Source organism: Sceloporus undulatus, chromosome 4, assembly GCF_019175285.1.
Source record: "Sceloporus undulatus isolate JIND9_A2432 ecotype Alabama chromosome 4, SceUnd_v1.1, whole genome shotgun sequence".
Classification (NCBI taxonomy): Eukaryota; Metazoa; Chordata; class Lepidosauria; order Squamata; family Phrynosomatidae; genus Sceloporus; species Sceloporus undulatus.
Genome location: NC_056525.1, coordinates 104,049,099 through 104,064,436, shown reverse-complemented (window position 1 = coordinate 104,064,436; position 15,338 = coordinate 104,049,099). Strand labels below are relative to the sequence as shown.

The 15,338-nt window shown below is 37.6% G+C and overlaps 1 protein-coding gene across 1 annotated transcript in view; it reads right to left on the bottom strand.

Moving 5' to 3' along the window:
• The window catches only part of PKN2 (protein kinase N2), a 67,930-nt gene that overhangs the window by 32,167 nt on the left and 20,425 nt on the right, over nt 1-15,338 (bottom strand). Inside the window, exon 2 of the mRNA XM_042463083.1 lies at nt 9,654-9,954. Coding sequence (XP_042319017.1) covers nt 9,654-9,954 — 301 coding nt within the window. The remainder of the gene's footprint in view (nt 1-9,653; nt 9,955-15,338) is intronic.

The window sequence follows — 15,338 nt, the reverse complement described above, 5'->3', positions numbered from 1 at the left end:
AAGTAAGTTTAAACTATCGATATTCTTTTCTGAATCTTTGCAGAACAAAATTGGCATCAGCCAATTAAAAAAAACCCAAATGTACTTCCTGAATATTTAAATACATGAAGAACAGTCCATTTCACTCATCTATGTAAAAAAAAATCACACATACAATCTATCGTGTTTACTTTCATCCATCCTCATAAAGACAACATATTCTATTATAAGGAATACTCTTCACCAAAAAATCCCATAGGTATCTGATAAAGCAGGAGGGAAACTATTAAATCTACACTTAAAAAGATCAGTCAATATTTGGAAACACTGCACAGAATCTTTTTGGGCAACTGGAAATACATAACCTAATACATATGCAACTGTTATGTATTCATGATCCGTACAGCCCCAGGTTTAGGAGCACATAGGGGCTGTGAAAGTACCTTAAACCAGACTTACCTGTCAGCAGCCACTGGGATTGCAATCCACCCTCCCATTTTCGGAAGCAACTGCCTGATGTTTCCTCCCCTTGCACAAGCTATTTCCAGCGGAAAGGGGATTTGTGACAGGGCTTCTTTTTCTGCCTGGAGCTTGCTAATGGGAGGGAATGTCAGGTATCTGGTACTTGATCAACAGGGGTATAGACCACTGTGGACCCCAGCGGCTGCTTATCAGTAAGTGGGGTGGGTGGGTCATGCTGGAATTCACTACATGGCAATGTTGTTGAAGTGCTACATAGTACACAATGGTCATACAAGATTCCAACAAATTAAGTTATTTAGAAAATTCCCATGCCCCCATCCAGTTCAAATATAAGTCATGATGAATTAAGTAACAATTTTTGTAGCCAGCAGTCATAAAACAATGTGTATCAATATCCTTAATAAAAAAAAGGATAGATTTTGCTTGACAATATCAAAGTATAGAAAATTATATAGCGAGAGGCCTAATAATTGTGACTTACAAAAGTATTTTGAGAATAGGCTAACATGAGTTACCTTCTGAAGTAGGTACAAATAATCTACCATAAGGTATTTTAATGACTGGGGAGAGGGTTGGGGTTTTGGGTTTTTTTAATTGTAATTTTTAATTGTTTGATGTTTTAATTATACTTTTGGAATCCGCTTTGATTCCTTTGTGAAAAAGCTGAATACAAATAAATATTATTATTATTATTATTATTATTATTATTATCCCAAATTAAGCCCTATAACGAACAGAAGAACCAGTCTCTAGATATGGAAGAGCTGATCACACCCCCAAAAGGGAATCTAACTATTCCACAGCAAGGTAGAAAACTGAAATGTATCTGTTCTATGATAAAGCTGCAAGAAAAGCACAACTATTAAGATTAATACAACATTTTTAGTTAGCCAAATGTTTACAAAGCAGGCAGTAATATGTTACATCTTTAAAGTTCAAACAAATACCAAAATCATTGTCAAAGATGATGGTATCTGGTATTTACTACATAACAGCTTTCAATTTTTCACATGGGAATGGTTTAACACAAAATGAGGCATTACTCTCTCAATTACAAGAGATCTGTGAACAGCCCAGTGTCTACAAGATGCTCCTGCTGCCAAAAAGGTGATTTTTGCAATTCTGTTTTTCCTCTCTAGCCTCTCCTAATCTGTAGGGTTGGGGGACCCTCTGGAACAGTGAGGGAAGTAAGCGGTACTGGAGTTAGAAGGGGAAATGTGTTCCCATTTCAAATAGTGGGAGCATCAGCTGGTTTATTTCTTCTTCCATGGATAAGGTGCAGAAGCACAATCCATCTGAGAATATCGATTCAGCATGCTTTTTAATGTTCTGCATGCATACTATGGGCAAGCACTAGTCAGTATTTGTTGTAGATTATACGTCTAATGCTTAAGCCATTAACTTCTTATGTCAGGAATGTTAGAGATAGCATTCTAGTGGCACTGTTTAAGTGCCTGTTAATTAAGAACAAATAGATTGACCTTCGTCAGCCAGACAAGCTATGCATTCACATTGTAGCTCTAATTAAAAAAACTGGTTAGCAGAAGCTACCTTCAAGACCATTTCTGAGCCATAAAATCAGATCTAGTTGTGCCCGAGTTTAACTAAAATATGCTACCAACTACAGTTTATGCTAACAGGCTCTCTTGTTTCTTTCTAAGGATAATGATGTCAATGACAGGCCTGCCTTGTTTCATGATGTTTATTTATTTACTATTCATTAACTATTTTCTCATTCCTGCAAAAATTCTCTTCATTAACATTTAATCATTAAGGAAACTATGGGGAATACCTTAAAAAGTTTCCACACACACTCATAAAGCTAATCAATACAAAGAGGGCGTCTTTTTCAAAGTGAATGACTACTGCTATAGAATTTTTTTTGGCTGGCATCCTGTTTAATAGTTATGAGATTGTTTGTTGTTGTTAACTGTCCTCAAGTTGGCTGCAACAAATGGTGACCCTGCAGATGAGGTATCTTCAAAAATCCCTGTCCTTCACTGCTCTGCTTCAATCCTGCAATTTTTCAGGCCTGTGACCCCTCTGATTGAGTATTTCCATCTGAGATGCAGTCTTCCTCTCTGTCTTTTCTAATAAGTCATGCTTTCTCATGATGTGGCCAAAGTAAGACAGCCTGAATTTAATCATTTTGGCTTCCAGGGAGAGTTCAGGCTTGATCTGTTCTAGGACTCATTTGTTTTTCTTTTTGTCCATGGTATCCTCAGCACTCTTCTTTAGCACCACATCTCAAATTAGCTTATTTCCTTCTTTTCCACCTTTTTCAGTCCAGCTTTCTCATCTGTACACGATTATGGGGATTATACAACGGCTTGGACTATACTAACTTTAGTCCTCAGTTGTATATCTTTACACATTAAGAGTCTTGTCTAGTTCTTTCATACCTGCCCTTCCCATTTCTAGTCCTCTTCTGATTACTTGGCTGATGTCTCCATTTTGATCAACGTTTGATCCAAGGTACGGGAACTCTTTAACTATTTCAATTTCCTCATTGTCTAGTGTCAATTTATGTAGATCCTCCATGCTCATTATTTATGTTTTCTTTATGTTCAACATTAAGCCTGCCTTAGTACTTTCTTCTTTGACCTTCTTTAATAATTGTTCCAAGTCTCTGATGTTTTCTGGTAGTAGTATGGTTTCATCCACATATCTTAGATTGTTGATGTTCTTTCCTCCTGTTTTCATTCCTCCTTATTTTGAATCTAAAACTCCTCTTTGTATGGTATTTTCAACATACAAGTTGAACAAATAGGGTGATATAATGCAGCCTTGCTTGACCCCATAAACTGCACTTATGACCTTGTAACTTCTGAGGATTTATATTTACAGTATGATCAAATATGACTCCCCAAACCTTCTCTGTGTGGCAGTGACCCAACCAAAGGGTTTCGAAGGCACTGTTGATTGGGATGCTGGGAAATGACAGAACTCTCCTGGTTATGAGGCACCTAGAGACAACCACTTGTGACAAGACTGGGAGAGCACTGCAGATGCCGTAAAACTGCTTTTGCATCAACGGGTGCAAGATAGTAGGCAGGTGTTACTATAGTGGCCTGTCCACATATATATCACCCTTGCCCAACACTATAAGTAAATAACACAACCAGCTGTCTCACAGCATCTGTGGGGTAAGGCTATTCATTTACTAAGTTTACAAGTTCCTTGAAATGCCTGCCCAGAGGCCAGCAGTAAACCAACTCAATTGAGTCTCTTTTTACAGTCTTAAAAACCAGTTAAAGGTGCTGCCACATTTCTTCCCCCCCTTTCCCCCTTCCTTCCTCCTTTTTATTTTTACAGCCCGAGGCCTTATTTCACAAAGCATTCTTTGACCAATTTGAATCATTAACAACAAGGCTTACTGACCTGAACACATCTTTATGTTAAAATGGATTATTTTATCTTTTCAACAGGCCCAACGGAAGTCAAGATAATTTAGGAATTTGGGTCCCTTAAATGATACAACACTTTTCAATCAATAGTAAATTTTAATCTTACTTACTCTTATTATATATATATATATATATATATATGTATGTATGTATCTGTCTGTATGTATGTTTTGCCTAACCTAAACGTCTGAGATATACTGTACATGGTAACCTTCAGCAGTTTGTCATTAAGGCCTTTCTTACAGCACATATTACAGTATTATAATATGTTCAAGAAGAATGCAATATACATGCCTTTTAAACACAAAATTTAGGTGTCACCTGTTTCCCCAAATGCTTTTAACTTTAAACCTAAGCATTTCCCCCCAAAATGGTGAATAGTAATCAGATGTCAAATTCATAAAATAACAATTTCAAAGCTTCTAGAAGCAGCTAAGCAATGTAAATATCTGCAACTTGGATCATATTTGACAGTCCTGTTATTAGATACAAAATAAAATAAAAATGCTTGCATTTGTCTTTTTTCTAAATGAGTCTAAGAACTTCTAAAAATTCAGAAGTATACTTTTAAAATGATTTTATTTTCTTCTTCAGATATTACCAACTTTACTCTTCTCTCCACTACAAACTTATTTTCAACTTTATACAGTAATTTTGTTATGCTTGTCTTTCACCTTTATTTATTATTTCTCCCAGTCTGTTCTTCTCTGCTCCTCAATACACACGTGTGTATGTGTGTGTTTATAAATGTACAGAAGTATCAAATTGTAGAAAAGATGGCAAGGAATAAAGTACATTTTTTTCTTTCAATGCATACCACTGCTATGTTGCCTCAATGATCCAGAGGAACATGAAACACATTCATGTATTTACTGGAAAGCACATCTGCATATACTTAATGCAAAATATTAAATATAAAATTATAAAATTCCAAATTTAAAAAAGATACATTTTTTTCTTGATAAATTACTAGGCTTCAAGATAGAAATTCTACTGTTTATTATATTTTGTATTTGTGTGTCCTTCTAAGAAATGTTTATTTAAGATTTATGAAATGTCTCTTTCCACCTTAACAGGTTTAATATTTTACATAAAATAGGGAATGTGTTAAAAAGAAGAAACCCTTACTTTTAAAAATGAAACCAAAGTGCATTTTTGTTTGTATGCAATTGTAGCAATGCTATAATGAAAAATAAGCTTATATCGTGTTGCTGAATTTCAGTTTCCACAAAAAACTTGTTGAATGTAAAGGTCAATTCAACACTATACAGACTGGGTCCACGCTATTTGAACGGCCGTATTTCCCTGTACAAGTCCCCCAGAGATCATCTGGAGAGGCCCTTCTTTCTGATCCACCACCCTCTCAGCTGCGTTTCCTGGGGACAAGAGAGAAGGCCTTCTCAGTGGCTGCTCCCAAGCTTTGAAACTCCTTCCCTAGAGAGGCCAGGGTGGTTCCATCCCTGCTGTCCTTCCAGCGGCAGGTAAAGACGTTCTTGTGCCTGCAGGCCTTTGCGAACCAATATGGGCTGGGAATGGTGTGCTAATTAAATTTTAAGGATTGCATTTTTAACATTCTATTTTAACTCGTAACCGTTTTAACTTTTTAAATGGTTTAATTGGTTTTTTAAAATTTTTATATTTATACATTTTAATGTTGTATTATTTTTAAAATTGTATTGTTTTAAACCTGCTGTCTGCCACCTTGGGACAAAGGCGGGGTATAATAACAACAACAACAACATTGCCACTTTCGAGCACCTCATGGCTGTGACTTAAATGCCAACCTGTCATCTAACCTTCCTCTTCAAATACCTGCTGAAAGAGTAACCTATAATATTAGAATAAAACTGCAAGTAAAATAAAACACTACTATGCTTTGATACATATACCTTAAAACAGATTTTATGTGAAAGTCCACTAACTAATAATATTTAGTTCAAGCAGATATAATATTCTGCATAACATTCTGGTATGATTCACAGTGCTAGCAAATTAGAAAGAAACACATTTATTACATTACACTTACAGCTCATTGGTAATGGTACAGTTGATCGGATCAGAATAATGTAATAGGTTTTTAGTTGTTGTTTTTTTCAAATTTAGGCATTCACTAATAGCTGCATCAGCTTCCTCCAACCATTACCAATGCACTTCAATCATTATCAATATTGACATGCTTTTCTAGAAATCTGCATTGCTGCAACTTGGATGAAGCTATACTGCCAAATTTGTTAGTATTAGCTACAGATATGTTTAACATTCAAATGCTTTATACTTGCACACTGCTACTTAGATTTTTTTTTGTAAGTGTGTAGAGACTCAGTGTGGTGTTATGGTTTGAGCACTGGACTATGACTCTTAGATCTGGATTTGATTCTCCACTCGGCCATGGAAACCCACTGGGTCACACTCTCTCAGCCCCAGAAAACACCACAATAGGTTCCTCTTAGGAAAGCCATAAGTCAGAAACTTGAAGGCACACAACAACTTAGATTTTTGAAATAAACTATGAGGTGACCCTTTGCCTTTCTTACTATAGAATACACTATGTAACACAGCAGTATACAGTTTACAAACTAAGCTGAAGTTTTCTAAAGCACAGAAAACATGGGGAGAAGCCACTGGAAAGAGAAACTAATGCTACATACCTTAACATCAACCATAAAGATGGGCAGTTAAAGCTAGTGAACTACTAATTTATCAGCTTACTTGCCCCATAAGGTCCATGGTGCTTATTATTTAACAGTAGACCTGAACTGAGGCAACATATCTCAAAATGGACAAAGACCTGCAAATAACTGACTCTGACTTTCATAAACAAAATGTAAAACAAAAACAAGATGGGTTGATGCTGAACCCTAACAGTATTTTTGCTACGGCAATTGCTGGGATCTGGCTATGTTACCTGGAGCTTTCAGGGCTGGATGGGGTGAACAGCTATCCTTTCACTTTCACAATCAAGAGGACTATAGTAGCTCCATGCCCAGGGCAATGCCCATCCTGCTCATAAATGAAATGGGACTGAGGATGTAACAGGCAGGGATGTGCCTGCTTGAGAATGAGGATGTACCATGCAGTTACAACGTCACAGTAATGAGGATTCCTTTTTGAAGGGCCTAGTCCAGAATCAGGGAGCTTTACACAATGAAGAGAATATTTATTAGAGCTTAAAAAGACTGAATGCCAAGGAGGAATTCCTTGTACTTCTGATCTGAGGAAAAAGGAGAGCCAGGGAGAATGTGACAGTGGGATGAGGACCACAAGGCTATAAATACAGCCAGCCCAGGACTTATTGGTCAAGATTTGTTTTATGTGAGGCGAACACAATGTTCCACCCACACAATTCTGCATTGCTACTGCCCACAGAAGGCACATGACAGGCACCAGGTTATTAAACACGGCTGGGAACAAGGAAGAACAATTCTGCAGTTGGGCTAACACTACCTTTCCAAATCTCCAGTGATATCCATCTCAGTATGTCCTAGTTTATGGAAGGTCCTAGACCTAGAGTGTGTGTAGAGGTTGCACAAGGAGCTTTTTCAGAGTGTTGAAAAAAGGACGCATATACATAACCTGGGGTTACATCTGCCTATGTCATTAACAAACTTCTTGCTTGTGTTTCCTGCTACAGAGTACCAAATGCTTGCTAGGCAAGCAAATCTCACACACACACACACACACAAAATATTACACGCCATCTATTTCATAGCATTGGTTAACTCAGCTGTTTTTAAGTCTCTTTGTTCTGTAGCCAACGTAGTTAACATCGGACTTGGACAGAGGAGTGGATTAAGATCCTCATTCACTTCGTAAAACACTGGCTCTTGGCTCACTACCTCACAGAACTATCATAAGGATAAAAATGGGGAAGACATCATGTAAATGACCTTTAACTGAGGAAGAAAATGTAGACTATAAAAGAAAATATTTATTTAAAAAAGAAGTAATCCGAGCTCCAAAAAGCAATGCAAAGCACCATTATAATTAAATTTTATATTCTCAAATATAATAAAATACAATAAAACCATAAGGGTAAGTCAACAGGTAAACTAATAGATTGCTTGTCTATACTCCAAAAGCTGACAAAAGAAATACACTTTCAACTGCACTGTAAGAAACAGCCATATTTCACAGGGGGGGTGGGTCTATAGTCTCCACCAAGACGTCTTTGTGTGGTGACCACAAGCCACACTGAATGGCACCTAAAGGAAAGCCTTCAATGCCACCCCCAGCTGCTAAAGGGCTTGTGGTATGCCTCTGTATTTTGAAACCACACCCTTCCATGTTTTTGGAAGAGGAAAGAGGAAAATGGTCTCTCTAGCCACTAAATATCTTGCTCCACTACCTTCCAAACTGATAGCTTAAGAAAATCTTCCTTTACCTCAGTGAAAAAAGTAAAAATCAAGGAGAAAAGGCTATCCTAGCTACCTGGTTCTTGTGGCCCTCAGCTGTGGTGGACCAGAGGTTTGCAGGGGCCACAGCACGGTTTGCTGCCTGAGGGAATGGTATTTCAAGAGGTGACTGGGGCTACAGATAGAAGAGAAACTACTGCATGGTCCTGACCCCATGTACACTGGCATAACCTGGTAAGGTGATAATATGTTACATATCTACAAAACAAGAATGCTACAAGCCTGAGCATTCAGTCTATCTAAAATCACATTTTTCCAAGATCAATTTGCTAAGACTCTGCACCCATTATTTACTCACAGTATATAATTAATCTGTTTTATTTTTAAAATCATCCTCATGATAATGATCATCAGTGGTTAAAGAGAGTAAGAACTCTATCTTCCCAGAACATTAATTAAGCGATTATCATGACAATTTAGCAAAAACACTCATTTTCTAACTAATTCATCTTTTACCCCAATAATAAGTAAATTCTACTTCCTTTTTCTTCAGTCCACAGGCTGTACATTCAGTTCAGTACTAAGATTTCCTTTTTGGGAAAATTACTATGGAATGCAAGGTAAGCTTTGCAAGCCTGAATCCAGAAACACTTTTCTCCTCTCCCAGTAGAGAAATGTCTACTATTGTGGAATGCAACTTGACAAGGAGAAGTTGGATTTAAAAGATACTAGGCTTCTCTACAATGCCATTCAAGCCAATAACTTGCACACTATCTAATTGGTAGTACGCTATAAAAGAAAAAAGAAATTGAAACAACATAACTGTAGAAATTCCCTTGTCTTCTCTGGGGGGAAAAAAAAAAGAAAGTCAAGTATATTTGGTATGACCCCTGGCTACAAATGACTTTACTTTCATATTACAGTATTTAAAAGCAGATGCTGAAAAAGCAATACAATTGTGCACATGCAAATCAAATGCCACTTTTGCACAAATTGATAAACTGGAGGTTTACATAAGAGAATTTACAAGTAAAAGTATATGAATTCTGATTCTGACATAAATCCATATATAAAAACAAACACAATGTTATGTGAATTATGACTTCAGAAAATTAAACACTACAATTGCTTACGTATACAGTGGTGCCTCGGGTTACGAAATTAATTCGTTCCGCCATTCCCTTCGTAACGCGAAAATTTCGTAACCCGAAATAGCTTTCCATTAGCACTGGAAGCCTATAGCATTTGAATTTCGCGCCAAAATGAATTTCGTAACCCGAAAAATATTTCGTAACCCGAAACAGTTTTTGCCAATCCAACTTTTTCGTATCCCGGAAATTTCATAACCCGCGCATTTCGTATCCCGAGGTACCACTGTATTTTTCTGGGCATAGTATCAAGTAACGCCATTTAAAATATAACAATTACATACCTGTAACATCTTCAGGTTCTGTTACAACAATATGTGCATTTAAATCCTGTAATTTATGATGCAATTCTTCTAATTTCTTGTTTGATTTTTTCAAAATATTGTCTACGTAAGCCAAGTTTTTTTTATCTGTAGTGACTTTCCTGAGGTTTTCTGCTCCTTCCTTGATTTTAAGTTCCTTCCTTATTTCCCGTTTAATTTGGTCCTTTACTTCATCCAACTTCTGCTGTACTATCGTGTCTGTATAGTCAAACTTTTGTCCAATTGTCACATTCTCAGAGACCATTATACTTCGCACATCCCCCTGCAGAATGTAGAAAAAGCACAATAGTTAACAGATTATTCTTCCCAGAACAGTTTACAAAACTGGTAGCATACAGACACCTTCTGGCAGCAATTTATCTGAAGATATCCTGAAACAGCAAAGAACCACAGAGCTTCATATGGTGACTGACAATACTTACAAGTAACAGGTTTAAGTTTAGCAAAACTTTCACTATTCCTATTTTTAACTGTGATGGATTTAAACTGAACTGGATTTGCAGCATTTGGATTCTGTAATGATGGCCCTGAGAACATAAGAGTTTTACAGAGCATTCATGTATGTATGTGTCTACTCAAAAGCAAATCTCTTTCCATTCATGAGTGTTTACAGGATTGCTGCTGAAATAAACATTTGTACTTTTAGCTTGTGGAATAGTGAATCTAAACAATCCTGTTAAAATTCATCAGTGATTTATTTATACATTTTATTTATTTAAAACATTTCTATACCACCTTTGAAGGCAAATGTCAACATACTGCAAGATAAATAATTTTCATTGTCACAGATTTAAGCCTGGAATACAGTTGTATGTGTGCATGTGGTTTTTTTACACTCAAGTTTTGTATTTACAAGATATTCCAAGTTGTTCTTATTAATTTTCCGAGTTATTTTAGTGACCATAACAGATCATCACTTTGATATTTTTAACTTATTAATGGTTTTGGAAGATAACTTCAACCAAATTTCTTCAGTTTCAGAAATTATATTCAAGCTTTCAAAGTATAATGACACCCAAAGACCTTTAAGGTTTTTTTTTCTCCAATGCCTCCCCTCCAGCTAGTACAAAAGATCAGATCTGAAATGTTGGCCCAGTACCGTATTATCAACTTTGCAAGTCACTCCTTAAATGAGTACTGTCACATATCTGTCACATATGGCATTTATAGATGCTATGTATAGTGGGCCCTTGCATTACGCAGGGGATCTGTTCCGGACCCCCCCCCCCCCCGGCATAAGGCGAATTGAATGGGACAGCCGCACCTTGCACCCCACGTGCTCCCCACGGCTTGAGCATGTACACTCAAGTCTGAGTATAACGCAGGCGCACTGTATTTAATATGTGCCCTATGCTCAAACTTCACGAGCAGCTACTAAACTAAAATCAACAATCCAAATCCTAAGTAAAAATAAAAAGAAGAGTACCAGAAAGTGGGAAAGTCTGATTAGATATTGATGACTTATATAATACTGTACTTTTTGGGTTTTAACAGTAAGATCTATAAAGAAACATCAACTGTGTTTACTCAGGAAATGGGGTATACTTTCATACACTTTTCATATGGAAAAAGTGGAACTAGCCCAATTTTTTGCAGATGTACTACATCCCACATGGTTCTTATTATATATTAGCAAAACATCTTCACCCTGAAGGGTGGCACAGAAAGGCTTGTATATTACAAGGATTTAGGTAAAAGTAAAATATTTAGGTATCTTAGCAATAGTAAATATCATCAACCCTCCCCTTATGCGAGGGATCTGTTCCGGATCCCCCCATGTGAGGGGAAATCTGTGTATGTTTGAAATCTGTCTTTGTTCAATCCGTTGCTGAAGGACTGTAGTTTGTGGATGAACTCCAATTCTGCTGTTTTTCCTTCCAATCTACAGTATCTTTGTAGGGTTTTTTTGTTCAATGACTGCTGTTCTGAGGTCTGAGATGGAATGCCCAAGGAGATTGAAATGTTCTGCCACTGAATGTCTGATTTATGTCCATTTACCCTCTGGCACAGGGACTGGCCTGTTTGCCCAATGTAGAGTGCCAATGGCCATTGCTGACACAGTATAGCATAGATCACATTGGAGGATGAGCATGTGAAGGCCCCCCTAATATTGTGGGTGATACTGTTAGGTCTTGTGATGAAAGTTCCTGGATAAATATTTGGGCAGAGCTGGCATCTTGGTTTGTGGCAAGGCTTTGAACCTATGTCTCCATCTGTGTCGTGTGTCGTCCTGTAGGTGAGTACCTGTTTGAGGTTTGGACGATGTCTATAAGCAAGTAAAGGTCTGTAGATCATTGATGCGCTTGAGTGATCCCAGTTGGGAGCTGTATGTGAAAGATCATGCTGCCAATTTCTTTTTATCAGTCTCAAAGGTGCTACAAGATCTCTCTATGTACTGATTCTACTGACTAATACGGCTATATCTTTGAATTCTAACAAAAAATACCTGCTTCTCAAAACAAGATAGAATTCTGGGCACTTCCAGATTTGTTTTGGTTCCCTCCCTGCCTTTTTGGGGGATGTGCACACAGAAAGGAGGGTACCTAGGATCGGAAAGCACGGAAGTTGCCCACTCCTGCTCTTATCCATGGTAGACAACTTGAGCCCACAGATATTTTTGACTGCATGTCAAACATATACCGCCATCACTGAATATGCTGGCTAGGACTAATGGGAGTTAGAATTTAATGACATCTGCTGAAGAACAGGTTGTCTCACCCCTGCTTTAGCTATGGCAGTCACCAGGCATTGAGCAATGATCTGAACAAAGGTTTGACCAATTTAGATGACACCTTCTTAGCCTTAATCAAGTAGGATTTTAACCATCACCTTCCTTGGCCAATCTTTCTCTCGCTGGCTTGCAAAATGATAACAAAGCAAGGGTGTTAATTCAGCTCCATGGGAAATAACAGTTAGGCTTCTTGGTTTGGTGTAATGTCTGAACTGAGCCATTGTGCGTAATTAACTTTTGTTCCTCTTAAAACATTCACTTCAAAATGCAAGGAGTAAATGCAGAGACAGACCAGCCCCCACATATGTTGATCCTGCTGAGTGAGTGTTCCTTCTCCCTGAGTTCCAAATGAGTCAAAGCAACTTAGCAGCATTTACATCTTAAGTATCAATGAAATGCTCGCACTTTGTTCTTCACTCTCAGTCAGACTAATTTGTTTTACAACTTTTTTGAACGTTAATTTTCCTAGCTTCCACTTGACTTCAAATTATTAGCTAAATGCCTAGAAGTGATAGCTTTGCTTAACAGTTTGCAAGGCAATGACTCAAATATTTTTCTTGCTCTCAGGAAAATATGAAGTAGTTCAAAATTCTAGATTCACAGATGCTGTTGAGATTGCAACTCCAGTCATCCTCAGCCATCATGACAAACTCCTCATCAGAGGAGTTGTAATACTACTAATATTGGTAGACCCAAGGCTGGGAAGCACTGAAAGGACAGAATGTATTTGGAAAATAATATAAAGACAATTATTTGCACTGTGATCAGCTTGAGGAGTCATTATTTTAAATACAGTCGGCTCTCAGTATCCACAGGTTTTTTTATCCACAGATTCAAGCATCCACAAATTTTTCCAACTCCAAAGGCAAACTTTGTTTTTGTTATTTTATACAAACTTTTTTTTTTTTTTTGCCATTTTATATGTTTCACTAGGCCACTGTATTCAATGGGACTTGAGCACCCACAGATTTTGGTATCCATGGTGGATCTTGGAACCAAATCCCAGCAGATAATAAGGACCGACTACACATGCCTATAATTAATACCCTGAAGCTGAAAATCAGTTCTTCTTTTTTCTTCCAGTCATGATTTGTTAAGAGGAAGGTGGATTAATAAGACTTTTTTCAAGAAGTTTTGAAATCAACAAGAGATTGCAAGAATAATATAAAATCATAAAGGCCTGCTACCTCCGTAATGCACTCTTCACCTCCATGATAGACAATCCTAGCTCCGAGGCAGGGATGTAGCCAAGGGGGGGGGATCTGGGGGTCCGGACCCCCCCTTCCATTAGAAAAATGAATGGTGTGTGCTGCTGCGCCGCCGCACTCAAGCCCCATTATAATGGTGGCACTTAGTCTGGACCCCCCCCCCCTTCCTAAAATCCTATCTACGTCCCTGTCCGAGGGAGACAGTGAATTACTTGACCAAACTTGAAGACATCAATCCAAATAATGACACACCAACTGCCTACAGATAATCATATATTGACTTCATTAAAAAAATAGTTTCACAACTTGCAGGCAGCGGCTTTGATCCTCTCTTCCAATGAATGAGCAAACAAACCAGGAAGTGTCAGTTAAGTACGTTAAGCGTCAGTTAAGTCTCTGTTATGTCTATACCAGGAAGCCAAGGAAAACAGTTTTCAAACAAACCAGAATATTAAGCCATGGTTTAAAATTGGATTCCTGGCTTGTTTCCTAGCTTGCACAAAGAGAGGAGTGAAGTGACTGTGTGCAGAGCAAGGAAGCTTATGAATCCTCAGACAATAATCTGAACAAAGCCAATAATAAAATAATGACTCATGCAATATTTTCAATTACGTAGCCTACTTAATATGCTCTAAAGTCAGATAAGTCAAATAGTAACTCTGATACTTTGAAGAACACACAAACCTCTCCTGTTTTATGGTGAAGTTTTTGTTATTGTTAAAGCCTGCTGTGGTTCCTATACTTGTGAGATGTAATGTTAAACATCTGGTGACTAGTTATAGTACTGACATTCTCTAGCCTCCCAGATAGCTTACATCCACTGTATAAAAAGACATTTGAAAAAATTCTCAAACTCGCACTCCTGACTGTTTTCTTTCCTGAAGAAGTCATCCACTCTCTGAATTTGTTAGCTAATATGTAGTTCAAAATGAATGGGGGCCGATGGATCAAAGTCTCCCTGCAGGAGAAAGATTACCATGGAGTTGAAAACATCAGGATTCTAAACTGCAGCAATAAACTGAACCAATCTCCATTTAAAATGAGAACCAAAAATTCCCACCTGCTAGCAAGACTACATAAACCCTGCAGTCCTAGATTGATCCTAGAGAATGCAGCAGAGTGACTGCTTAGATAACTATTCTATCTGCCCTCTTTATCTAATTTATTCATCACAGGGAACAACCTAGCAGAGGAAGTATGTGTTTTACGATAGCCACTGTGCAGCATGAGAACCATGAAATTTTCAAGTTCAGACAAATATAATAAATTAGGAAAGCTACCCAAATACACCTAGATTTGCAGATTTCTGACTGTGTAAACAATGACTTGATACAGAACCTAGAGCTTTGATGGGCAGGAACACTGCATGACTAACTCCAAAGATCCAGCAGAGTTTTAGACTTAAGTTTCTTGGAAATAACCCCTTCATTCTTCCAAATTGAAAACTATTTTCCAAACTCAATGATACAAGAACGCGGACAAGAACAGGGTCTCCTCTTGAAAAACACTATGCACAGGCAATAAAGCTAGAGTGCCTTAAGTATATCTCTGCATGATGGCCACACTGCTTTTTAAATGCTTTTTGTAGTATTCATTTCTAGAAGACTTCAAGGTGATAGTTTGAACAGATCATCAAAGGGATCTCAAAAGTCTCAATAACAACAATTTATGGAAAATAACATTCAAAGTTAGCCTTGCCTTGCAAAG